General features: G+C 41.2%; 1 protein-coding gene across 3 annotated transcripts in view; it reads left to right on the top strand.

Moving 5' to 3' along the window:
• The first annotated feature begins 391 nt into the window (after positions 1-391).
• The window catches only part of Pik3c2g (phosphatidylinositol-4-phosphate 3-kinase catalytic subunit type 2 gamma), a 295422-nt gene continuing 268837 nt past the window's right edge, over positions 392-26976 (top strand). For 2 of the 3 annotated variants that reach the window (XM_032907319.1, XM_032907318.1), the window contains exons 1-5: positions 472-1143; positions 4253-4335; positions 7532-7689; positions 11006-11120; positions 26727-26829. In XM_032907319.1, coding sequence (XP_032763210.1) covers positions 472-1143; positions 4253-4335; positions 7532-7689; positions 11006-11120; positions 26727-26829 — 1131 coding nt within the window. Of the gene's footprint in view, positions 1144-4252; positions 4336-7531; positions 7690-11005; positions 11121-26726; positions 26830-26976 lie in introns of all 3 variants that reach the window. The other variant, XM_032907317.1, reaches the window with a different exon arrangement.

Raw genomic sequence — 26976 nt, 5'->3', positions numbered from 1 at the left:
TGCTCGGTGGTTAGGAGCGCTCTTGAAGATTGTGGCTGAGGTCCCGGCACCCATGTGGTGGCTAGCGGCTGTTTGTAGCTCCAGTTCTCTGGGACCTTTTGTCTAAGCACCGGGCACACAGTGATGCGCACACACAAAATAATAGTGATCAAAAAGAACTGAGGGGGTACCTGTTTGTCAATCAAAAGAATATTATTAATCTATGCAGTCAGTCTTTTCCCTTAGATTCTCCGTGCTTTGGTTCTGATGGACTAAGTTAATATTCACAAAAATCTCACCGGCTGAGGGAACAATCGAAGCATTTGCATTATTTAGTCAACATGGTTTTTGTTTTTGCAAGGGCCTTTGCCACTAAAGACCACTTTTGTTTTGTTTTGTTTTGCTTTTTTCTAGGAAAATTTGGAACTTCTTTTATAATATCAACAAGACATTTGGGGCCAAATAAATCCTCTCCGTTACACAAAATCAAAAATGGCATACAATTGGCAAACAGAGCCAAACCGCGCTGAACCACAGGAAGGTCGACATGATCACCAACAGTGTCACCATGCAGACCAGCACCTTTCTTCCAGGCAAGTCAGGTTGGGTTTTGATCAGCTTGTGGAAGAGCTCAGTAACAAAACTCCACTGCCTGAGGATGAAAAAGAAGACTCATGTTTTGTACCAGATACACCAAACTTGGATTCAAAATGGCAATCCGTATATGGAACCCACCCAAGACACTTCAATGAATTCACTTCTCAGAGTCCCCACTTCTCCCAGCTTCATTTTGGAAAAGCATCAGCCATTGGTTTTAATCCTGCTGTATTACCTGCACATCAGTTCATTCATGAGGGAGCCTCCTGGAGAAATCCCACGAGAAAATATCATGGTGGTGAGGACCCCAGGTTCAGTGCTCTAACTCCATCATCCACTGGCTTGGATAAATGTCATCCACAAGGACAGTCAGGGACCGAACATTGTAACTATTATGTGGAACTTGAAGGCAATATTCCCCATCACTATTCACCCTACTCGATGGACTCCATACCCGATAGTGAGGAAAAAGGAAGTGGAGATGTGGATCTTGTAGAACCTTCTCTGGTGTTCTCTAAAGACTCCTTTCTACCCAGGGCATCGGAGAACGTGTCAGAAAGCACAGAGGTACGTGCAGTGCACACAAACACGGAAGCGACCATTCAGTAGAGAATTGCATTAATTGGTAATAAAGTTAGATGATCTTAGGAAGGAAAATTTATTAGTATTAGTTAGAACATTTTATTTTTACAAATTTCATGTTCTTAAATTAACAACTATTGTAAAAGTACATTTAACTATCATTTTTCAAGTATATAGGTCATCAAATTTATTAATATATTGGCATAACCCATGTTAGTATATTAATGTATATTTATATGTATAATATATTATAAACTAATACATTTTAATAGATAAAAATACAAATGAAAGTTTAGCTTGTGGAATTTACCTATTCCTGTCATAAAAACATATATATATCCCATTATGTCTATAATTTGAGTCACACTATGATGACTTAAAATCTTATTATCTTTAGTAGCAGGGGAAAGTGCCCTTGCACATAGAGGCTCATAAACTATTTGATTGGGAAGCATAATGCATAGAAATCTGACAAAAAGTAAAAAGTTAAGTAATTACAGTTCGATTGACTTTAATCCTTTCTTTGATCACTGCATGGTCATTGGAGCAGCCATAGAATTTCCTGTACCATGTTTGAAAATTTTTATGCTTCCAGGATCTAGACACAAAACAGCAAGAAGCAGATCATAATTAAAAAATAAAATGAGTGGGACAGACTAGAGAGATGGCATGCAAACATGGGGTTTTCAGATCCTTAGCAACCACAAAAATGCTAGGTGTTGTGGCATGAGTTGACAATCACAGTACTGGCGAGACAGAGACAGGTAGATCTTTGGATGTCTAATCATTCAATCTGGTCAAATCTGTGAGTTCCAGGTTTAATGAGTGACCCCAAAGAGAGCTGACTGAGGAAAACACATGACTTTAGTTTCTGGCCTGCACACACACACACTCGAACACACACACACACACACACACACACACACACACACACACACACACACACACACACGGGAGAGAGAAGAGGGGCAGGGGAGGGGGGCGGGAGCAGGAAGGGGAAGGAGAAGGAGGGGAGGAGGGAGGGAGGGAGGAGAAGGAGGAAGGAGGGAGAGAGAGAAAGAGAGAGAGAGAGAGATATCACAGCAGTCACAATATACAGAAGGAACCAAAAGATTCTTCATTCATTGAACAGCAACTAGTGCTTAAATTGTTAAATGATACTTTGACAAGCTGAACAGAAAGTATTTGGGGAAGTAAAGATAGGTTTTTGGAATTCAGAAATTGACTAACTGATCTTATGAAAACCAGTTTCAACATAGTAAATCCACAGATGGAAATTGTGGAGGAATTTTAATCCAGTCACATGGCTGTTCTAGCAAAGGATCATATCCAAAGCCCTTCTAGGTTTGGGTGATCGGGCTGGAATACAGACAAGCCCAGGAGACAGAGGCAAGCAGATCTCTGAGCTGCTGTCAGTCACTTGGGCTGAGCCAGCGAGTCGAGGGGCAGTGCAGTAGACTGGAGTTTGCAGCAGCTCAACTTGGGGAGCTCAGGGCAGTTCTTACAGGGACAGTTTCATAGTCAGGGTGCAGGGACAACAAGCTAGACACGGGTGAAGACGGGATGAGAAGGAGTGAGAAGATTAGAACACATTACCAGAGTTAGTTTAAGGCTGAGCAGAGCAATTCAGTCAGAAGTGAAGAGAAGCCAATTTCAATCAGGCAACTCAGAAAGAAGTTTGAACCAGAACAGCTAAATTGAATCAATCAGTCAGACTTCAGAAAGAGCTAGAAGGGGTAAGATTATTCACTAGTAAACCTTTGAAATGACAATTACATCTGGCAAATAAAAGATAATTTTAAAGGAAGGACAAAAGCAAATAACTAACTCCGAGAGAAGGTCATCGCATAAGAAATTCTACCTCAAATTATCTGACTAAAAACTGAATACATCTTAAGGATATCTAATTCATATCACAACAATATGACAATCAGTAACTTTACCCTACTATTATAAATAGTCTTAAAATTAGACAAGATAAATAAACCAGCTGAATTCAGACTTTGGACAACAGGCAGCAGGAAACACAGATTCCCTAAGAGCTGCCAGCATCCTGGTTTGTGCCTGAAGGGCAGCACCCTGCAGCTGTGCAGCGTGGTGGAGCCCAGACAACAGCACAGCTCGTGAATTGGAGAGCAAAGCTGGACTGTTAGCTACAGACTGCAAAAGCAGCTTGCACTTGCTGGACGTTGTGCTGTCAGAGAGAAAGCTACACTATGGGCAGGTTTAGGAATCTCAGGGGGAATTACTACATCTTGGCCAAATATGAGGTTGTTATTTGGAAGGCCCATGGAACATTGTCAAAATAATTTCTCAAATTTAATTAAAAATACCTAATTATAGAGTCAAAGAAGCAGCAGATTACAAATAAAGGCCGAGTCACCCAAATACAGGCAAATGATATTCAGGTAATCTAAAATCAAAACATCGAAAGGAATTATGAGGAGGTGGAATGATTTCAGACAGTGTGACAACATGGGAACAACTGAAACTTCTCATCAGAGAGCTAGGTGTCAGAGAAAATGGAGTCGGAGACAGTGGGAACCCGAGAGTAGAACCATAGGTTGTGGGAACCAGAGGCCGTGGGAACCAGAGGGAGTGGGAACCAGAGGCAGTGAGAGCCAGAGACAGGGAGAGCCAGAGAGAGTGGGAACCAGAGACAGGGAGAGTCAGAGACAGTGAGAGCCAGGGACAGTGAGGTCAGAGGCAGTGATTGGCAGAGACAGTGAGGTCAGAGACAGTGAGAGACAGACAGTGAGGCCAGAGGCAGTGATTGGCAGAGACAGTGAGAGTCAGAGGCAGCGAGAGCCAGAGGCAGTCTGAGTCAGATGGCAATACGGCGAGAGCTAGAGGCAATGGAACCTGAGGATCTGTTCAATATTTTCCATGGTTGTTGATAGCACAGATGTATACATTTCTGAAAACTAAAAGTATATACCTAAAGTCTACCCATTTTTCAGTATGCAAATGCTACTTAAATAGATATCAAAAAGGTAAAAGTAAATGCGACCTGATCTTTAGAGGGAAACCACACAAACATGCTGCTCTTTTCCTCTGCCTTGAGATGTATTAATTTAGCGATTTTTACTTCCAGCCTATCGGTGGTCCCCTTGAAATAGTTGAAGCACCCCAAGGGAGTAACAAGAGCCTCGCCTCCTTTTGCAACAATGTAACAAAGTGAGTATCGCTCTTTTAATAAATATTGACGTTTCCCGTGTTTGATTAAATTTCCCTATTTTTCAACCCACTCAGTGATTAGTTCTGCATGCAAAATGCCGGTCCCTTAGATTCTTAATGGAATAAAACAATTTTCACAGGTTATCATTGATCACCTTGATGGCTGATTTTTCTTCCTCATACTCTTAAGTATTTTCCATTGAAATTTGATTAAAAGATAGTTTCTCTGTCAGAACTGGCCTTGTTTGTGGGTAGTTTGATTTTTGCTGTATTTGTAACTCATTTAATTACATGGCGTTTGAGCCTTGCGGCCCAGGCCTAAATTGACACAGGTTCACGCTCCTACCTGGAACATTCTGGCCGTGTCAGGGCCCTCCCGTAAGCTGACTCTTATCGCAAGTGTGGTGCCACCACGTTGAACAAGCACATACAAAACCGTTGGAGAATTGACAAATCTGTGGAGAATGTTCCTGCAATGACCTTGGTCTCCTTGATAATATAAAAATTAATATCCTGCTAGACGGGAGAGTGCTTTTCTCATGTTATTAACATTTATCTAATGGAAACGTTTCTTTTATTTGGAAATTTGATGCATTTCCGTCCTCTAGGGGTTTTTCACTTGAGTTTTTTGTCTTAACTATAAAAACGTGCATTTATTTAAAGGCCTTGCCTTCCTACTAAAGATGAAAGTAGATGAAAGTTTTGAGTCACTGATCAGTTTAAAGGACAGTTCCACTCCCAAAACATCTTTATTCACTCATAATACAGGTTCATATTTTAAAATAAAAATAAAATTAGACATACCTAAGATCAAAGCTAACCAACCACCCAGCCAAACCAGCACACACACCAAAAACCCTGACAACCACATTGGAAGAAGTAGAAATATGTACCCAGAAAAGTACAACAAAAGATTCTCAAAGCTATACAACTTATGCCAATTTTCATTCATTTCTTGCTAATTTACGCAATAAGAAACCTAACAGGTCCTTTAGATTCTTAAGCTAGAAGGACTGAGGACCACAGTGTTGATGCATTCCTCAGCAAGAGATGGCTCAGGAGTTAAGAGCACTTGCTGCTCCTGCAGAGAACCCACGTTTGGTTTCCGGCACCCATAGCTGGTCATTTACAACTCTCTGTCATTCTGACTCCAGGGGACCCGATGTTCTCTTGGGAATCCATTTGTACCTGCACTCACACGCACATACCCACATACAGAAATGCATACACACAACTTAAAACCAATAGGAAAACTAAGTCTCCGAAGCTATCATTTGGCCATTCCTCCCTGAGTAGTGTGAGTAGTCACCACCTTAATACGCCACTGAGGGGAAGCCTTTTTAAAGCACGGCAATGTTTTCTTCCTCTGTTATGTCACTTTATAATCTTAGAGGACAGAATGCAGATGCAGTCACATCAGGAAAGTATCTTAAATGACCGTGCCAATGGCTTGTGATTTGTGTTCAAACTCTTAAAGCACTTTTCCTCGATAATTTGCTTTCAAATAATTATGAGAAGTTAAGCAGCCAACCAAATAGTAAAGTTGGTTAAGTGAAAAGAAACCAGCGACTGTCATGCTTAAGTGAATGCGTGCACATTATTCAGTGAGTAAGGGCTGTTAGGCTTCATTCAGTGCTTGGAATTGTCAATTCAACCCTTAAAAAGTAAATAAGAAAATCAATTAAAATATGCACATCACATTTCACAAGACATTCTCCCAACCGATGATAAAATAAATTTAAATATCTAATTGCAATTATCTTTCTAATATTTAAATAAATTTAGTTAAATACGTTGTTAGTATTCATTTATGATCTTATTAATGATATTTCTAATTCCTTGATTTGATTGTTTTGACATAGTTTAAAAATCTCATGTTTTAAAGAAACAACACATGATTATAAAACTGAATAAAATTCCTTCCACAAGGCTCAAAAGAAGTCCTGGTCCACCGTGGATGCCCTTCAAGGGTTAGGGAAGAATCAATCATGACTCTGCACTTTAAGTTTAATTTCCCCAAACGCTAGAAGCTGAAACTGTTCATGCACTGAACACTGTCTTGTTATTACCAGTGCTAATATCTGAAGCAGGGAGGCATCAGGAAGTGGATCTAGGCTGTACCCCCCAGGCCCCACACTACCCACTTCTTCCGGGTGGGCTCCACATCCTAAAAGTCTTCCTATCACCATAAAGTGGGAAACAATCTGGCTACCCAGTGTTCAAACACATGGGCTTGTGAGGCTGTGGAGGATACTTTATATAAACCACAACACAAAGTATCCAAAGATGACTACTGAACCATAATTTTCCATTTAAGGAGAGTTTAGATGTCAGTATAACCAACACAAAAAATAATGACAAGATTTGACTTCACTGTGAGAGGCATTTTGTATTTGTTAATGTCTTCATAATGTGTTCTATATTGACATAAAACATGGCCCTACTGGGACCAACCATGGAAACACATAATGATTATTATAACACTTCACATGGCCGCAGAGCCTGTAAATTTTTTATGCCTTTTCTCTTTTAGCCCTCACATAAATCCTTTAAAATAGGTGGTAATGGCTCCTTTTGTGTGGACAAAGAGCCAAGTCACATAGTCTGCCTCTGGCTCTACTATCCCAAAGCAGAGGCAGGGGGATTCGAACTCAAAGTGTCCAAGGATTAGCTTTTTAGCAACCCTTTGGCTCGTACATGTCCTTATAATACAATTTATCTTTGTAAAATCTACAACTTTTAAGATAATAAAGAAACAGGAGCAGTGTTTGTGAATTACACACAAGCTAAAGAATTAATTTACTTACTCATATCTGGGGTGTGTTTACAACTTTGAGGGAACTGGGTGTGAAGGGAACACGAGAGAGGAGGTCCAGGCATCAGGAGGGAAGTCAGGGACACAAGTGATGCCACTCTGGGTGAATTCCTGTCTTGGCAGCTAGGAAAACATAGTATTAATTATTTATGACGGTGCATCCCCCAGAAGCCTATGAGCTGCCCCTGCCTTTGCTCTTGCAGTGATTGTAATGGACACCAAAGCAACCTCAATAAGTGTCCCATGTCACAGACAGAGGAGGCTGTCTCCTGGTTTTCCTGTTGTTCTCATGCTGCTGGCGTTCTCACGATTGGGTGATGTTTCAGAAGAATGATGCAGATCCGGCCCTAAGCTTATTTTTCCATTACGTATGCTTTTCAGAATAAGAGGACTATATCATGCAAGTGACACTAATTCCAATTCCGGGAAGATCTGGGCCATCACCACAGCCTATCCATCTCGGCTCTTCGCTGACACCCAGTTCAGAGTTAAAATTTCCACTGATAAGTCGGCACGGCTTCTTCTTCTTAAGCCACCCGGTAAGAAAACTCGTATTCACGGATCGCCTTCAACTCACTGAAAGAACCACTGTTCAACGCCATTTTGCCCTGAAGGAAAATCAGAGGAAAACAGCCATGCGCTATTAATTGTAGACATCTGAGTGAGAAACACCTACTCCCTTCCCATAGCTTTCCAGAAAAGTCTTTGTTTCCTTGTTGTGAATAATAGCAGGTGGTGCAGGTTTTCTGTGCAATTAAAATAAGTCGAATTTCTAAAATATTCAAGATAAAGATGGTGTATGACTGAAAACACCGTTTCCTACTCAGCGGGAACAAGTACTTTGTTCAGGTGGGTGAATAAACTGTGGGGAAGAACGTTAGAGGAGGTCTGGTCCCACCACGAGAAATTTAAAAACCCTGTGCGACCCACACTATCCCAATGATCAGTACTGTTGACCGAGGATGAGTCTTACTAGACATTTTCTTCTTTATACTTGAAGATACCTTTAAAGTTACGCAATGCCCTGTATTTGTGCTATGGTCCGTTATTTTAGAAAGCAGTGGTCATTTGTTAAGTGTCTGCCGTCAACTACATAGATTATTACTTAACAAGAGGAAAGCATTTTCAGTCACACGAGGGACTGGGAAATGTATTCGCTGGTTAATATTTGTAAATATTCCCTTTTCCTCTGCTCTAGTTGAGGCTTTGAGTAAATACAGTTAACAACAGACAGACACGGTGTGTTGATATACCTGTTAAAACCATATGGTTTGAAGACTCCTGTTGGCTGAGGCAAAAGAGAAGATATTTTTAAACAAAGTCAGCATTCCTTACAGAGTTTAAGTGTAAAAAAGCATCAAAGACATAGGAATGTACTTATGACGCAAATGTCGAAGCTTACAATTTCCTTATAGCCTCGAGCTCGTCTTTCCCTGGCAGTTATCCCTGCCTTGTTCTCTGCTGATTCACTGGCTTGTATTTCCAAAATGATGATGATGATGATGATGATGATGATGATGATGATGATGATGATGATGATGATAAAAAGCTAAGTTCTTAAGCATACGTGCCATTTCTCCAACAATGCACAGTCAGCCCATCTCTTAATAGACCCAGCTCCCAATATTTAAGAGCAGAATTGTGTTTCTCCAGCCGATGGTCTTCCATTTTTTATCTAACCAGCACATTACCAGGGTCCAGTGGCTGAAGTTGCTGGGGAATTAAGGGTTAAAAAATGAGGAGAGTTACGTGAAATGAGAGATGACACAGGATGTTTAGAATGATTCTCTTGCGGGCTAAAATAAAAATACAGGTGTAAAATCCACACAAAGGAAGCCCTGGTATGTGTGTTGACAATATACAAATGAGGGGCTCGTTCAATGATCTGAAGACTCCGGGATACAGATGGTGGCTTCAGGTCTAGACCTATAAGGCACGGGTGGCTGGAGCCTTTGCGTCATAGACGCTCAGCAGACAATTCTCTAAAGCTCTCATCCTGGTGGGCTGAGGGCTTAGAACTGGGGGAATCCAGATTTCCAGGACCGAATCACCTTTGTGACTTTCTCTCCTGCATTCTTCCCCAACCCCCCAAACATAGAAACTAGGTCTCCTCATTCCAAAGCTAGTCGAAACACTTAGAAGTACTGTACTAACTGTCCTTGTTTGAAAGTAAATTTCAGACTCTTCTGCTCCAGCAAAACTAAAGTGTGGGGGAGAGAGGTGGACAGTGGGCTATGGGGCCTCGCAGGAACATCAAGAGGAGATCCGTATCTAAGCAACAATGTATCATGTAGGGCAGCACCCATAGTCCTGGCAACAGGAAAGTAAAGTCTCGGTGTCTAGCCACCATGTACCAGCAGCTTTCTCTGCTGTTTTCCAGAGTCCTTTGCCAGGGATTTTGCCTGTGGTCTTACTTTGAGCTAAATTTAATCCACACTGTTCTTTCAGAGTCCCCAGGTTGTGATATGGTGAGGACCCTCTGTGCCAGGGCAAGGCATGGCCGTCCATCACTCCCTCAGGAACTCTACTATTTGGTTTTTCAAATACATTCTTTGATGACATCTTGATCTACCATAAAAATATACACTTTACATTTGTGTCTCCTTTTTGGTCACAGCAATGCCATTTTTGCCACTCTACGTTACCGAGTTTCGCTCAAAGTCATTTACAAAAAAAGGAGGTAGAAGGGGAAAAAATCTGATTGTAAAATAAACCAGATACAGAATTACAGATGAAACGCTACTGAACAAAGCAGTTGGCCATTGGAAGTTCTCTACTAAAAGCCCTTACCAGCTGTAAGAGTCAACTGCACTCGCTCAGTGATCAAATCCCTTGGCTCACACTAAAAATGTGGGCATGGCACGTTTAAATAAATCAGCCACATTAATCTGTCTTATACGTGTTAACCTCACGTATAAGATTCCTAACGGGCAGGAACTATTGCAATCCAAACTCTTTAATAAAGAAACTGAGCCCCAGAGGATGAAGAACTTGTCTTCATAAATTCACTGAGAATGATGACGTCTGTATTATATCCAGGACTTAGCATAAAACGCCAAGAACCTTGATATTATCTTAATATCAAGGCAATAATAACACATCTTTTAAAAATATTTTGTTTTTTTTTAAATTTAATTTGTTTTATATTTATATGTGTGAGTCCAAGGGTGTACACTGGCGACATGTACATGCAGTGCCTGCTCTGGCCAGCAGGAGGCGCCATAGCCCTGGAACGAAGGTTACATTTACCTAGGCTGCCCCAGAGGTTGATAATGAGGTGGTCTCTGCCACTACGCCAACTCTCCAACCCAATCATATCTCTTTTTGGTTTTATTTTTTATTTTATTTTATTATTTTATTGATGGGTGTTTTGCCTGCATTCATGTCTATGTGTATATCCCTGATGCCCATGGAAGACAACCTTGGATCTCCTAGGACAGGAGTTACAGACGGGAGTCAGGGAACAGCCCTGTGAGTGCTGTGAATGGACCCCGCGTCCTCTGGAAGAGCAGACAGTATATTTAGCTGCAGAGCCATCGCCCCAGCGTCCCGAGAGTATCTTTCGTGTGGAGCCATAATAAAACCAAACGGTTTTGATAGGAGAAATGCGATACCCGGCTTTGAAATTTTCCCTTCACTCAGAACTGAGCTTGAAATGATTGCAAGCAGCCTCTATCTGAAGTAGCCACGAATGCAATAAACGGACAAACAAATGTGGTGTGCGTTAATTCCCCTGGACGGAGCTAGCTGGCTACAATATTTCATAACGTGATTATCAGGGTTTGTGCTTAGAAGCTTCACAGTGGGTATTTCCTGAGCTCTTTCTCACCCATATTATCCACTTTTGTTTTGCAGCTAATTATCTTGTCAAAGACCTAATTGCCGAAATTCTACTTTCATGTGCAAATGAGCAGCTTTCCCCCAAAGAGTATCTTCTAAGTATATGCGGTTCTGAGGAATTTTTACAGACGTAAGTATCTTATTAAAGTCAATTTTGGTTGCTGTAATTTGTCAGTTTCAAGCCGCAAGGCTCTGTTTTGTTGTGTTTTAAAAAGACATTTCGCAAACATTACCTTCGCTCTGCTCTCGAGTGGCGAGGATGTGTTAACGGTTTCAATGCGAGATGCTGGCCACAGGCTTGGGTATTAGAACGCTTGGTCTCCAGCTAATGGGGCGGGCGGGTTTGTGGTGCTTGGAAATCACCCGGATGTAGTTTCCAGTTGGTGGGTACCAGTCACGTGGGGGGTTGTAGTTGTACTCACCTGCAGTTCCGGTCTGCCTCTGCTCCCGGGTCCACCAGGATGTGAGAACCCCCAGCCATAAGCTCCCATGTAGACAAACGGAGCCGACTTACCAGGTCTTCCCTGACAGGATGGGTGGTATCCTCTAAAATCCTCAGCTGAAATAAACCCTTCCCCCTTAAGCCATTTTTATTCACTGTTTCATTTGGACAAAGCCGTGAGGAAAGTAACTAGTAGAGACACCATGCTGGGGAAAGAACTCGGAGCCTCACGCTTGCTGGGAAAACTATTATAGACACACTCAGCCCCTTGACATCATGTCATAACTTACAAATTAATTTTAACCTCTTTGTGGAGATTTGGAAATGTCGTGGATCATTGGTACTTTTCCTTTTGTGTTGCTTTATTTTATTGTATATTTATTTATAGATATAACGGTTCATGTACTTTTATGTGTGTGAGTGTTTTGCCTTCATGAATATCTGTGCACGGTGTGTATGCAGTGCCGATGGAGACCAGAAGAGGGCATCAGATCCCCTGGAACTGGAGTTACAGGAGGTTGTGAGCCGTCATGAGGATGCTGGGAACTGAACCGAGGTCCTTTGGAAGAGGAGCAGGTGTTCTTTAGGGCTAAGCTCTCTCTCCAGCCCAGCAAAGATACTTTACATAAACTCTGACTGGGGTGTCAATCTAACTTATTTATTTAAGAATGGTGATCTCCAGGGAAAGAGAGTTTCAGTTTTAAAACTCAAGACCTGTTGCTCACCCTACCTGTAATAGTCTGGAGTATGAATTAATTCTTTTGTTTTGATCTAGCATAGTATAAGCATGTTAATCAAATAATGATTTTTCAAGTAAGAATTTTTAAGATTAAGAATTGCAATAATTCCCTAAAACAGTAAGTTTTGATTTATATTTATATCTATGATTTTTTCTTATAAACTTTGAAAATCATAACACACTGAAATAAACTAGGCCTAAAGTCTTTACATCTTGCTGAACTTATAGATAATTAAGTAGCCATTCCAGAGTTGTTGAGCTTTACACTGGATTTTACACTTCCCCGATTGAGTTTGTACTTTTGTATTTATTCAACACACACACACACACACACACACACACACACACACAGAGAGAGAGAGAGAGAGAGAGAGAGAGAGACAGAGACAGAGACAGAGAAAGAGAGAGACAGAGAGAGACACACACAGAGACACATACACACAAACACACACAGAGAGAGACAGGGAGACAGAAAGAGATACAGAGAGAGACAGAGAGAGACACACACACAGACACATACACACAAACACAGAGAGAGAGAGACAGAGAGAGAGACAGAGACAGACAGACAGACACACACACACAAACAGAGAGAGAGAGACAGAGACAGAGACAGAGACAGACAGAGAGAGAGGCAGAGACAGAGACAGAGACAGACAGAGAGAGAGACAGAGACACACACAGAGACACATACACACAAACACACACACACACAGAGACAGAGAGAGAAAGACAGAGACAGACAGACAGACAGACACACACACACACTCAAGTACACACATGAGGAATCCATAACAGAGTTAGAGTTATCCATAACAGGATAAATATTATCTTTAGATCCTCCCTCATAACGCATGTCTGTTACTTGCATTTAGTTTTTCCACGTCCCCGAATATTAACTACTTTGAGCTACTACCTCACTCCAGTCAGGAGGACCGCCATAGAAAAGTCAGACAACAAATCGTAGAGAGGAAGTGTAGAGAGAGGAAGCCTTATTCACTGTGGATGGGAGTGCAAGTTAATGAAGTCATTGTGGAGGTAACTGTGAAGATATAAAATGTTTCAGAAGAAAATTATTATATGACACATTTGTTTCACTTCTGGGAATGTAGTCAGAGAACCCCTAGCCTACCGCAGAGATATTTGAACCTCCCTGTTTATTGTCATCAACTATAGAAATTAATTTAAACCAACCAAGTGTCTGTCAGCATATGTATGATTTTTGCATATATATGTAAAACATATATATATACATATATATATATCTATACTATTCAGCTGTAAAGAAAAATGTGATGCCAAATTGCAGGAAAATGGATGGACTTGAACTTCTGCTACTAAGAAAGCTCATGAAATCCTAAAAGGCAATGTATTTCAAGCCTCCTCATCTGCGGGTTCTAGTGGACAACATAAACATATATATAAACAAATGAGCATGCGATACAGTATAACATGCAGAGAAGAAAGCGACACATTCTAAAGGCCTTTTAAATGATTTAATTAGTTCACTGAACCGACCTAAAGTTTGCCATGAATTAAACTTTAAATATTTATTTGATCTTTTAATTACTTTTTTAGTTATCACAACAAATCATTGGCTTGATGTTCCTTATAGACCAGCCTTGAATATACAAAGCATGTTTAAGAAAAGATTAATAATTCTGTGCAGCAGAATATAAATACTAAAGTGTTTGGCAGTCATGTTCCTTCTTCTGGTTTCTAAATGATTACTTTACAAACATCTCCTGAGACTAAAAAGGGTTTTCGTTTGAGAGTTCCATCGTGGTTATGTTCTACCACAGACGCGCTTGAGAATGTCCTGTGAGTGAATCACAGACAATGTGGTAATCTAAGCTACCGGATCACCTGTGAGTGACTCGTGTAACCGAGTGTTTCTTGTGCTGTAAGGTATAACTAATTAGCACGTTGTAATCATCGTCGCTTTCCAGCACAAAGCAAACAAACATCCTTTATTTGTTTGAGTCTAACACACTCAACAACTAGGTGTTTGCTTTTCCCTCAGTCTATGATTGACAGCCAATATTGGCAGGCCTAAATGATAGGATATCTTTAAGTCTGCCAATATTGGTGTAATTCAGTTTAGCATGCAGATAATATTACCATTGTTTCTAATATCTAAGGAAATATGAATATGCTATTTAGATTTTATTATTTTAGTTAATTAGCATATCATCTTTCTAAAGGTTTTTCTCATTAAGAATATAGAAATCTGTTTACGATGCTCTCTGGGGAGCTGGAGAATCAGCCCAGTGAATGAAGTGCTTGCCTTGCAGGCATGCAGACCAGAGCTCATACCCCTAGCTCTCATGCAAACTCTCACTATGGAAAGGCAGTCCTCTTACCCCAGTGCTAAGAGCAACACCGAGTGGGTCCTGGAGGCCTTGTGGCCAGCAAGTCCATCTGAAATGAATAGCTTCAGGTTAAGAGAGAAACTCTGCCTCAGAAGTAATGTGGAGAGTGACTTGGGGCCTCTGTCCCACATATACCTTCCACGTCAGCCATACCTGCATACACATTTGTGCATACAATTCACATAAAAATCAAAACACTTTCTTTAGAAGAAACATATGTAATATGCAATAAGTTAATCATGAAATAAGAGATACTTTAGGCTTTCATACTGAAGCGTCAATCCGTCTGGAATATTCTATTTGGTGGAACTGCAGTGTTAACAATAGCGCCCATCGGTAAGCACTAATGGTTTGCCTCATGTTGGCCAGACATTTAAATCTCAGGTAAGCAGGAGATGGTTACCATAGTGCCCCCTGCCTTATGCATGGAAACATTCTGTCTTTCTTCAAGGTCATACATGACTATAATAATATAAGTTCAAACTGGTATTTGCTTGAACTGCTGTGACTCCTCACTGAAAAGCACTTGGGGCGGCATACAGGAAAGAAATGACAATGGTGCTTTCTGCTGTGCTATCAGGAAAGTACCTGCCATTTTACAGGAGTTTGGAAGGGTAGAGACAGAGGTCAGAGTTGCCCATTACAACAGCATGAAGATCCACCAGTGCACATGTCTAGTCAGTGAATTAAAACACACAGATGATTCCTACACGACCCCTGCCATCTCCCTGGCCCAGGCATGTGTGGAAACCAATGCCTCCAGATCAAGGCCGATAAAGAAAAACACACAAAGGCTGAATGGGAAATAACGCAAAAAAGTCAATAACCAAAACCTGGGCAGGAACACTGTATTGCATTAATGTCTCCATGGCCTCTAAATACAAAAGGCACACTAATAATTTGTTCTTACAAAATAACTATCAACAGACAGAAGCAAGCTCAAGAATATAGGTAGCCACTGAAATGGACAAGAATATTGAAAGGGTTTAATTAAAAAAAGCATGCAGTTAAGCAATCAAATGCCATTTTTGAATAACGAATTGTTAAAACACTGGCAATGAAGTTCAGAGCAAAACCTCCAGTCATCATTCAAACAGTCGTTAGGACACAAATGGGTGCGTCAGGAGCCGAAGTGATGTTTTAAAAACTCATCAAGTGACTTTAGAATGTCTTTAATCTGTTTAGCCAGTCTGCTTACCTTTCTAAAGACGTAGCTGGTGTCTATCTGGCTGGCCTCTAACTTCCTTTGTTGTACCATCAACCTCTGGTCTTCCTGCCTCTTCTCCCAAGACCCTGGGAGTGTAGACGGACACCAAGCCACTGCGTTTGGTTTGTAAGTTGATAGAGCGCAGAGCTTCAAGCACAGAATGGGGCAAGTGAGCTCCCTAACCACTGAGCTACACCCCCATCCCTTTGCCTCTACAAATGTTTCTAAGGAAATTTCATAAATACATGAAGAATTTTGGATATACTGATATTTGGTATACCTCAGTTTCCCATAGGTTAAAAAAAAATCAACTGGGAAATCCCAGCTAGATTTCCACATAACTCCAAATTGAATGCAACACAGATCATGGAAGATAATTTAATGAAAATGTGGTATTCATAACTGGTTTTAAAATGGTAACATGAATAACGATATAAATATGCGTGTTATAGTTTATAAAGCCAAAACTGATACCTTAATTTACATCCCCCTTTAAATAAAAACATCATGAAATATCGAGTTTCATGTATTAAAATATCATATTAAAATAATGATTTTTATAGTATTGATTAATTGCATTTTAGTAATACTGTATTAAATAGGTGTACTCTGTATTAAAATAGTTGTACTGTAAGAAGACCTATAAAATAAATACCGGATAATTGTTCATTTTTAATTATGAAATTTTCTGGAACTTAAGGAAAACATGTGTAAAAATTACCTTCTATGACAATGTAGCTAAAATGTAACACTTTAACCGCCCTCCCCCCATGCTCACACTTGTGTGTCATTCCTGAGACTGAGAAAGTGATTACACGGTCATATGTTCCAGGCAAGGGTGAGACGTGTAGCAAGACTTTGTCAGACATAAACAAACACTAAACATGATTCTGAGATCAGCGTGCCTTAGGAGAGGCAGCTCAGTAATCAGAAGTGAGCACTGCTCTTGCCAAGACCATGAATTTGGGTCCCGGCACCGACACTTGTTTGTCTCAGAAACACTAACTCCAGCTCTGGAGTTGCAGTGCCCTCTTGTGACCGACATTTGCTCCCACGCTCATGTTTGTAAACCGACACAGATTCACGCATATACACACAATTCAGAATAAAGTAAAAATTTTCTAAAAGAATGAAGAAAGGGTAGTTACCGGTCATATGAAATATTGACCGGGTTAGAATCACAGGAGCCACCAGGGAAGCATGAACTCCATGTCGTATTGAGGTAGTGAGAGACAGGCAGACACAGACAACAAAGACCAGATCACACAGTGAGTCAATAGCACAACTCTTAAGAAAGTGGATGTTTAGGGGAGACAGGATTCTAATCAACTGTAGCACTGGGAGGCATTCAATATGTAGTAACCAAATATGGTTTTAGGAAAACTGGAAAAACCCATGAAAGCAGTTTTAGCTGACCCTCTCCAATCGGAAGCCCATATATCTGTCACGCAGAACAGGCTGTTTCAAAATATGTAAACATTATGGGGTATCTATTTCAAGCTGGTACATGCGTTATTTCACATCATTAAGATCTGCTGTCAGAACTGAATCAGAGAGGAAAAGTGACCAGAGAAAAGACCTTAAGGACATTTACACCTAACTGATAACAAGAAGAAGAGGGTCAGAAAGTGGAAACTGAGGAAAAAGTCATTTTAAAGTAGTAGGCTGGCCTAGGAACCCTGAGGGAAGAGGAAGTCGTGAATACCAAGTAAAATGCAGTTAAATACTGAAGTCAAAGGTATGTGACACAATGGAGTCAGCAGGAGATTGGGTAACAGGGAAGTTATCTATGACGTCAGTAAGAGTAAGATGAGTATCACTGCAGTGGGGGAAGCACGGTGTCAATGAACCGAGGACATAAGATGGGGGCTCGGCTTAGCCCGTGGCTTTTGCAGAGGACCAGGTTCAGTTCACAGCACCAGCAAGCATGATGACCACAGCCGTCTGTAACTCTAGAGCCACGGGCAGCTGACACGCTCTCCTGGCCTCCTGCAACACCACACTCTTACACACACCGTTTATAAACACAGGCAAGAAAATGCTCGTCTGCACTGAAACATTAAGCTGGAGGATGGAAATGTGCACACAGAGCACCATCTCGGAAATAAGGGATTGGGAAAGGCCAGTCAGCCTGGTGGCTTGGATGCAACGATGGAGATGCACACATGCACCTAAGAGGCATTGGGGAAATGCTCATGAGCTGACAGGAAAGGACCAAGAGAACGGGGGAATGAAAGGCACCCACCCAGAGATCACTGTGAACACAAGGCAGGAGGAGGTGGTAAGATGGGATACAGGATCTGAGGAAGCTGTGGGGTTCTCTAGAGGAAATGTCCTCAGTGTGAAACAATGGCAGATCCAGCACATAGGAGCAGAAATGCGTGTCTGTTGATAGCCACGATGATCTTCAGGCTATGAGGAAACCAAGGCTCCTGCAGACCAGGAAAGCAAATGGAAATAAGAACTACAGTTAAGGACACTACATTTCCCTCCAGAACTTCCACATCCTTTTGCTCTACTGTCATTTGCCAGTCCCTGCTTAACCGGCTTCGAGCAAAGCATCTCCACGATGGGAAACAAGTTACCGCTTTGTGCTGACAAGGACAGGGTCTTAGCTAGTGTTTTACTGCTATGAACAGACACCGTGACCAAAGCAACTCTCGTAAGGACAGCATTTAATTGGTTCAGAGGTTCAGTCCATTATCATCAAGGCAGACACATGGCAGCATCCAGGCAGGCATGGTGCAGGAGGAGCTGAGAGTTCTACATCTTCAGTGAAGGCTGCTAGCAGGATACGCACTTCCAGGCAGCTAGGATGAGGGTATTAAAGCCCACACCCGCAGTGACACACCTACTCCAACAAGGCCACACCTAACAGTGCCAGTCCCTGGCCAAGCCTATGCAAACCATCACGGCAAGGTAGACTCTGTTGTCAAACTTCCTTGCCCCTTGAAAATGGGATTTTACATAATACACTATATTATGAATCGAGAGTAAGTCCAATCATAACAGAAACTTTTTCAGGTTTATCCTAATCCCGTACAAGCTTAACACATAAAATACTCATTAATATTTTATGCTATATTTATATAAATAGGGAATGGTAGAGTCAGCAAAATTGGCATCAGAATGAAGTAGAAATGCAAAGGAGAGACAGAAATCACTCGGTTCATTCACAAAACATTAAGGTCGTTCACCAGCTTCCCGCTCCTTGGCCTCCAGGATGATAACCATGGAGAGAGAGGTCTTCCCGTAACCCACTTCACCTGGCCTCACTCTGCCTTTTGATGCCATCAAAATCACCAGCTGCACCTTGCAGTGAGGTCGTGCGATTTAGTTGTCCTCGGGGGCAGAAGGTTGCGCCCACCACCTGATGGTTGAACACTCACCCCCTGTTTACTGTGTCTCCGTCTTCTGGAGAAATGACAAGTTGGACCTTCCTTTCAACGTGAAATATCTCAGGCAGGTGTTCCTCCCAGGTCATTCATAATCAACGGAGAGAGCTACCACGTGCACGCATGGTGTTGGCCCTCTGTCTGGGGACCAACGTCCATGAGGAATGCAAGTTTTTCTTACCATGCGTCTGTGAATTTTTAAAATTTTTCTCTCGAAGACCTTGCCAGTCTTAATTTCTAATTCATCTTTAAAATAATCCTCTTCAGCCCCTACTGAGTAAAACAATAAAATTGGCTCTATTTCAAAGCTTTTGCTGAATAAATCATGACTGCCCTGCCAGTGGGAAAGCACCAGGGCCTCCTGTGGAGAAACTGAATATCTTTTTTTTTTAAATTTTATGGTTACACTGCAGTGAGGTTTATCTTAATTAAAACAAAACAAACATCGCTTATTGTTTACGTTACTGCGGTCAAGGAACGCTACAACTCAGAAGATTAAGAATATTTTTGAAGAATAGAAATCGAAGTCTTATAGTAACTGGTTTGAGCCTCTATAGAAGCCTTGGTTTGAGCAGTAATATATCTTTAAATTTGAATTAATATGGCGGCATCTATCTCTTCATTCAGCATCAACATCGATTAGATCGATCGGCTTCCCACCAGAGAGCCTCTTTTTATCTCTGCAGAAAGGATGTATTCATTTTGTTTTCATTTTTTATGACATAAATATCGGTGTCTTTGTGTATAGATGTGTGCACATGAGTGCAAGTGCCCTTGAAGGCCAAAACACAGCACGCAGTCCCCTGAAACTTCAGTTACAGTGGACTGGGAGCCACCATGTGGGTGCTGGGTACTGAACCTGTGTCCTTTGCAAGAGCAGCCAGTGTTGTCAACTGCCGAGCTCTCTCTCCAGCCCTGAAATCCTTTTCTTGCAATAAGAAAATTCTATTTAAAAATTAAATCTCAGTCAGGTCTATTGGCTCCCTTGGGAGGTGGAGGCTGAAGGATCAGGAGTCTAGGGTCACTCTCCCCTACATACCAAATTTAAGGCCAGCTTGGGCTACATGACACCCTGTGTCAAAAAATAAATCAACCCACCTTAATCAGAATTTTAAATAACCTTGACATCTTTCCCTTTACAAGTACTTTCAGATTGCCTTAGATCATTTGTATGAATTTGGCCTTTAAGCATTTGCTTACAGAGTGTGGACGTCTTGTGTTCAAAGCAAATCCAAACCTGTATCCTCCAGTAAGGAAAAGACTAAGTCACTTACAGGTTAAGCTAATATATCATATTAATGTTTAAGCTAATATAGCATATTAATTAGGCAGTAAACTCTGGGTTCTAGGTAACATGGGTATGATCTTTTTTTCTCCTCAACATAATTAAGGATTTCATTTAGCAAACAAATGAACTGATTATTTTTACCACATGTAAAGATTCTGTTACACGTTTTGAACTTTGGTTAAGCACCTTAATTCATCAGCGCCCAGGGTGTCATAGCATGGACAGGATCAGGCTGTCACGGAGGCCTCTCCTATGGCTGAGAACATATTTTATCTCACCCAGTAGAGGGATCCTGAGTGGCTTTGGTTTTCAGTTCACTCCCAGGGCTTTCTCTAAATTTTAAAGTTAACCGTTGTAGCTGTTCATAACAATTAGCTGACAAAATAAAATAACATGTAACAGGCTTGTATTTGATTTCCAGTCAACTCGAGCAACACAGGTCGCTTGGAGTTAGTGCTGTGTGCTTTGTGTGAAGACCATCGCATACTTCAGCTCAGGATCTGAGAGAGGTTAGCAGAGAGAACATCATTAACCCACAGATTTAATAAAGGTACCCACAGACCCATTGCAGGACATTTGGAAAGGGGCATTAGAAATCAGCTCTGAGTAGGGCTGCTACACTCATTATACTCAGGCATGAAACAGCCAATACCCTGATACCAGGTTAAATCACTATTCACCAAGGCTAATAATTATCGAACCTCATTCTATTAGAGTTGATGTTGAACCAGCCCGGTTTTCTGATTTCTCTTAAAATAAATGGTTTGAGAGAGAAACCTGGCATTCCATAGTAACTCAACCTTGGTAAGGATTGAATGTGTGCTATTTTAGTCTGGGTTCTTGACTGTTTTAGATTAGTAAGGTCTACAGAGTGTTTCTCTTCCCTAGAGATTAGCTGGAGAAATAAATGAAACCTTGAGATAGAACCAGATCTCTACCTGTTCTCCTAGGGGAGGAGCTGCAATATTGTGTAGGCTGAGGAGAGACGGATATATATATATATATATATATATATATATATATATATATATATATATATACATATATTTATATAATTTTGTAAAGGATACAAACCGTTAGCATCACGTGTTTATTGTCTCTGTGTTGTAGGTGACTGCGTTTCTGTAGATTGTTATTACTTTAATTGTTGTGGGTGTGTTAAAAAAATAGCAAAGGTTTTGCAAGTGAGACTTCCCCCGAGACAAAACATATTTCTCTGAGATAATAAAGGTTTTATTGTATTTAGCCAGTTTTCTTTTAAGCTAAATATACTGTGTACGCTCTTTGCACTAAAGAAATAAAACCACATTGGCATGAGGACTATGATGGGTAGTTACCTTTTATTAGCTGGAGGTAATCAGAAAAAAAGATTGTTCGAGTGCACAAATAAAACTCTGTCTTGTCCACTTCGCCACAGAGGGAAAGCTGATGGCATCAATGGAAGAACTTCCATTTCAAATCCCTGACAGACCTTTGCTAACCAACTCATGCTTCCCAGCCCAAGGATTGGAATTTAGTCTGTTATTACGTCTTTAACTTAAGACATTTAACGTTTACTGTCCATGTTCCCCTGAAAGAGGAATAACAGTAACCGAGTAGCACTGGTTTGCAGAAACGCCCATCATGCCATTTTGTTTTTTATCTGGGCCCTGTCGGCTGTGACAAAACACCTTACAAGGGGCAACTTAGAGAAGTGGGGTTTTCTTCAGCTCATGGGACACAGCCGCGGGGGAGGCTGAGGTGCAGAAGCATGAAGTCCCGCCTGCAGTCAGGAAGCAGAAGGTGACGAAGACTGGCGCCCGACTTGCTCCACAGCCTGAGACCCCAGCCTGTGCAGTGGTCCCGCCCGCCCACTTTAGGAAGGGTTTCCCACTTCAGTTACCTGAAGGAAGAAAATTCCTCTCAGGCCTGCCGGAGACTTTTCTTTTCGATGATTCTACATCCAGGCAGGGAGACAATATTAACTACCACATTAATATTTTAACATTTGGCTATATTCACCTTATATAAATGGCCTGCTTAGAGGAAGTGTCAAAAGTCCAGCTAAACCCCTGAATCTTACCCCCAACCCCCAAATTTCTAAAAGCTGCCGGTGACCCTGTCTCTCAGTATTCGGAAAATCAAAGCGTTCTAGTTCTTCCAGTAGTGCACACTTCACAGTGCGCTGATGAATGATTCTTTTGCTGGAGTACCAGATATTGATCCCCCACCTCCTGATTGTTAAAAGACCATTTCTCACTGAGTCCTATCGCAACCCAGAACTTTTTTGTTTTTAATGTGAGAATAAGCGTTTACTTAGTGCGGTTTATGTAACCCCAGCACACTGAACTGTTGAGGCCCAAGGACTCTCAAGAGTTTGGGAGCTTATTGGTCATCAAATGGAGACTATAATAGTTAATTTTCTCTTGCGGTAATAAAATACCCCGAGAAAATCAACTTAAAGAGGAAAAGATTTATTTTATTTATTTGATGATTCTAGGAAAAGAGAGTCTGCCGTGGAAAAGAAGACGCGGCAGTAATCAGAGAAAGCCTGGTGGGTGGCGGGAACCGGAAACGGGCTCGTCCCATAGTCAACACATCCAGAGAGAACAGAGAGAGGGAGGGAAGGAGGGAGGGAGGGAGGGGGAGGAAGGAGAAGGGGGAGAGGAGGGAGACAGGGAGAGGGAGGGGCAGGAGGAGGGAGAGAGAGATTATAAAGCCTCAAAACCCACCCCCCAGTGACATACTTCCTACAGCAAGGATCTGTGACCTACAGCTTCCCAAACCTTCCTGAACAGAGCATTAACCAAGGACCAAGTACTCAGAATAATCAAGACAATAGGAACATCTCTCAAAGGTACCACACAGATCTTGTCTCAAATAGAAAAAAAGAAAACAATCCTTCGAACCTTTTTATCCTACAAAACAATGCTATATATTTATTTCAAAGACAGCGCCCTTGTAAGTGGAGATTTGCAAGGTGTATTCGCTGTAATGAGAATCAGTACTCACACCTGTGCCTCTGCTATTATCCTTTTCCCATAAAACAAATGTAAGCATTCGCATAGCATTTTGATATTATGTTTATTTATTATTCTCATTTACATAGTGCCATGAAATACTTTCAAAGAACATGAGGTGTTTATGAGTAGGGAACAGGGCAATCATGCACACGCATTTAACCTTTCAGTGTTCATCTTAAACATCACCCATGTGGTTGGCTGTACTTAGCATAGCAAACGGCAGACAGCTAGGATCAAGGATTTGTTGGGAGAATAAATAATGAAGGTGTGGAAATTGTAATAGGCCGGTAGAAATGAAGAAGAAAAAAATGAACTTTCACCTGTATTCCTAGAAATTTGACTAATTGAAAACATAATTGTATCAAGATCTAAGTCCAGGGGACCTACGTAAAATCTAGATATCCAAGCTGACACTGTGATTTCAGCATCACACTCTATGATTGTGACCTTGCCAACATGGCCTCCTTGGTACTTACAACTTTTCTACAGTGCCTACCTCTGTTGCCGCACTATGCCCTCCTCTCTCTCTCTCCATACACTAGACTTCCTATTTCTCTGTGGGACCTAGAATCCCCAAACAGAAAGTGGCTGTCTCTCCTCTCTGGTCTGCGCTGCTCCACAGAACACCTACTTGAATGTTCCTCCCTGCCTGCCTCCGGCTTCTCCTTCATTGTCTCTAGTCTAACATGATCCAACAGAAACACCACATGCCCTAATGTTCTTTTTCAAGTCACAAAAAGAAATAGAAAAGGAAGCAAATGAAGAAAGATATTCATGCATTAAAAATATCCACCATATTTGTGTATCTGTGATGTTATGTGTACTGTTGCTCTGTGTGTGTGTACGTCCTACTGTATGCTGGCAATGACGGAGGTCAGAGCGAGGGCCCGAATCCCTGGGGCTGCCGCTATAGACTGCTGTGAGCACCCTGACGTGAGTGCTGAGAACCAAACTTGGGTCCTCTGGAATACTAGCCAGTGCCTTCAACTGCAGTGCCACATTTCTAGCTCTTCCGATTCTTAAAGCAATAAGCAGGAATATTATATCAACACACTGACAGTTGTTGTTGAGATATTTCATATTGCACCTTGTGACAAACCTTCTCAACAACCTGTCATGTAGCCAGCCCAAGAACATAAATATTTGGCAGTGGGTGTTCAGTGGCCGGCCACTGTACTTAACAGCTCAACACTAGGCTGTAAAAAACCATATTACTAAACTAAATCTAAAGTAATATAGCAGTTAGATATAAGAATGACAATTGCAAATTCTCAACAGAAAATAATAAAGATGGGATGGACAGATGACTCAGTGGTTAGGTACTCTACTCTTCCAAAGGTCCCAGGTTCAATTCCCAACAAGCACATGGTGGCTCGCAACCATCTGTAACTCTAATTCTAGGGGTTCTGATGCCCTCTTGTGGCTTCCATGGGCACCCGGCATTCACATGGTGCATAGACATTGCTGGTGCATGAATATACGTGTGGATGAAATACCCATGTACATAAATTAAAATAAAAAGTCATCTTTAAAGTTGTAGATAGTTTAGAACATGTTAGCGAAAGACTATTCTTGCCTACACTGCTGGAAACAGATTTTTGCAGGTATTTACTAGGTTTTCAGGGTAAAGGTCCCCAAATGACTACCTGAAATCTTCTTGGTAATCTGTCGTGCATTTCTGTACTTAGCCAGGTTCCCGTGGACTGCATACATTAGCGGCATCCATCCTCTTCACTAATCAACAGCCCGAGATACAAGAATTTACAGCTGCAGTGGGAAATGTTGGACCCAAGAAAATTTAAAAAAACTACATTTTCAAAAAGAAAAAGAAAAAGAAGTCCTGTAGTAACTAGAAGCCGCCCTTTGAAAGTGTCATCTGTGTTTGTGTTTAATTGAGATGACAGCGTCTGTCTCTCTACCCTTCATCAGCACTGGTTAGCGTGACGGTGCTTTCCCCAGAGAGTGCGCCTCTCCTGGACTCTGTACATCACGGTTCTTCTCCTCTTCAAGGCTTCCTTTATCCTTCCTTTCGTTTCCCCCCAGAACTGCAGGAGCCAATGCAAGGTCACATGATGTTAAACGTGCTTTACAGATCATGACAACAAATCGGAAAACACTTTAGTGTTGCTTTTAACTCACATCTATTTAATAAGCATGGAGCATTATTTCAACGTGTTGTCAAATTTGATATTGAGAGACAGCAACAGCCCTTCGTCTCACAGAAGGGTCCATTTTTATTTAATACAGCACGTTTTTAACTGGAAATTAACTTTGACCATCATGTCATTCGAATTTGGAGAACAAATTTACAGGGAAAAATGTTGAGAGACAGAAAGAAAAAGGCAGATCCACGTGCCCCAAAATACAAAGTGGGGGCTTACATTTAATTTTCTTTTCTCTTTTTATTGGAAATAGATCTTTAGTACAATATATTCTGATTATGGTTTCCCCTCTCTCGGCTCCTCAGAGATCCCTTTCAATTCTCCACCTACCCAAACCCACACTTTTTCTTTCTCTCTCTCATTAGGATGCAAACAGACACCTAAAAATGTATTCATGATCATAAAGTCAATTAAACAGAATTTCCTTGTTGATCTTTTGGTCTAAACATTAGTATATGGGTTCTAAGGAAGATGGCATTTAACTCGAGAGAGTTAAGTTTAATTGCCATACCTAATGCAATAGAGCTGGTAAATACGTGTGCAAAATGCATGCTGTCTCCACGACATCAGTCTGCTTACGGGATGAAATGGTCCCCTCGGACATCATAGCATCAATCTGACCACCCTGTGGCATGCTGCGGTGGCTGGCTGAAACCCACTCTGACCATGCATAGAGTATCCTTTAATTCAATGTACCCATTTAATAATTTTCTACCTTATTGCATTAGAAAACAGACTATGTTGGGATACACTGCTAGAGATGCACATTCTCTTTCAGCATCTATTTCTACACATTACACAAATGTATTTATGATATAAAATCATGCACATACACATATGTATGGAGAAACACATACACATGCATACACTCACAGCTTATCATTGCGAGACTTATCAGACCAAGTTTTTTTTAGTTTTATTTTATTTTCTATTTTCTTTAATTTTTATTAAATTGGGTATTTATTTACATTTCAAATGTTATTCCCTTTCCCAGATTCCTGTACATCAGACCCTAACCTTCCCATCCCCTTAAGCAAACAAGGCAGCCAAGGCGTCAGGGAAGCACGCCTTTACACAGTGTGCGATAGTCTGTGAAAATATGATTGTGCCTCTCCTTCTTCCTCCCCAGGGATCACTGTCTAGGGAGCCACAAAATATTTCAGAAAAGTAAATCTGTCATTCAACTCCATCTCCAGAGAAGCAGGGACACTCCAGGAAAATTATCCCGGAAGGTAAGACTTTCTGAATGTGGGGTTTCAATTTGGCACGTAGACGCCTTTGAGGACCATGGTTCTATCTTGACGGCTCACTGTCAAAGTGGAATTATTTAACTTAATGAGCAGGTGTGCGTTTCAGCATAGTTATTAAAACAAGGTAAA

This window comes from Rattus rattus, chromosome 6 (genome assembly GCF_011064425.1).
Source record: "Rattus rattus isolate New Zealand chromosome 6, Rrattus_CSIRO_v1, whole genome shotgun sequence".
NCBI classification, from domain to species: Eukaryota; Metazoa; Chordata; class Mammalia; order Rodentia; family Muridae; genus Rattus; species Rattus rattus.
This window is presented reverse-complemented; position numbering and strand designations above follow the sequence as displayed.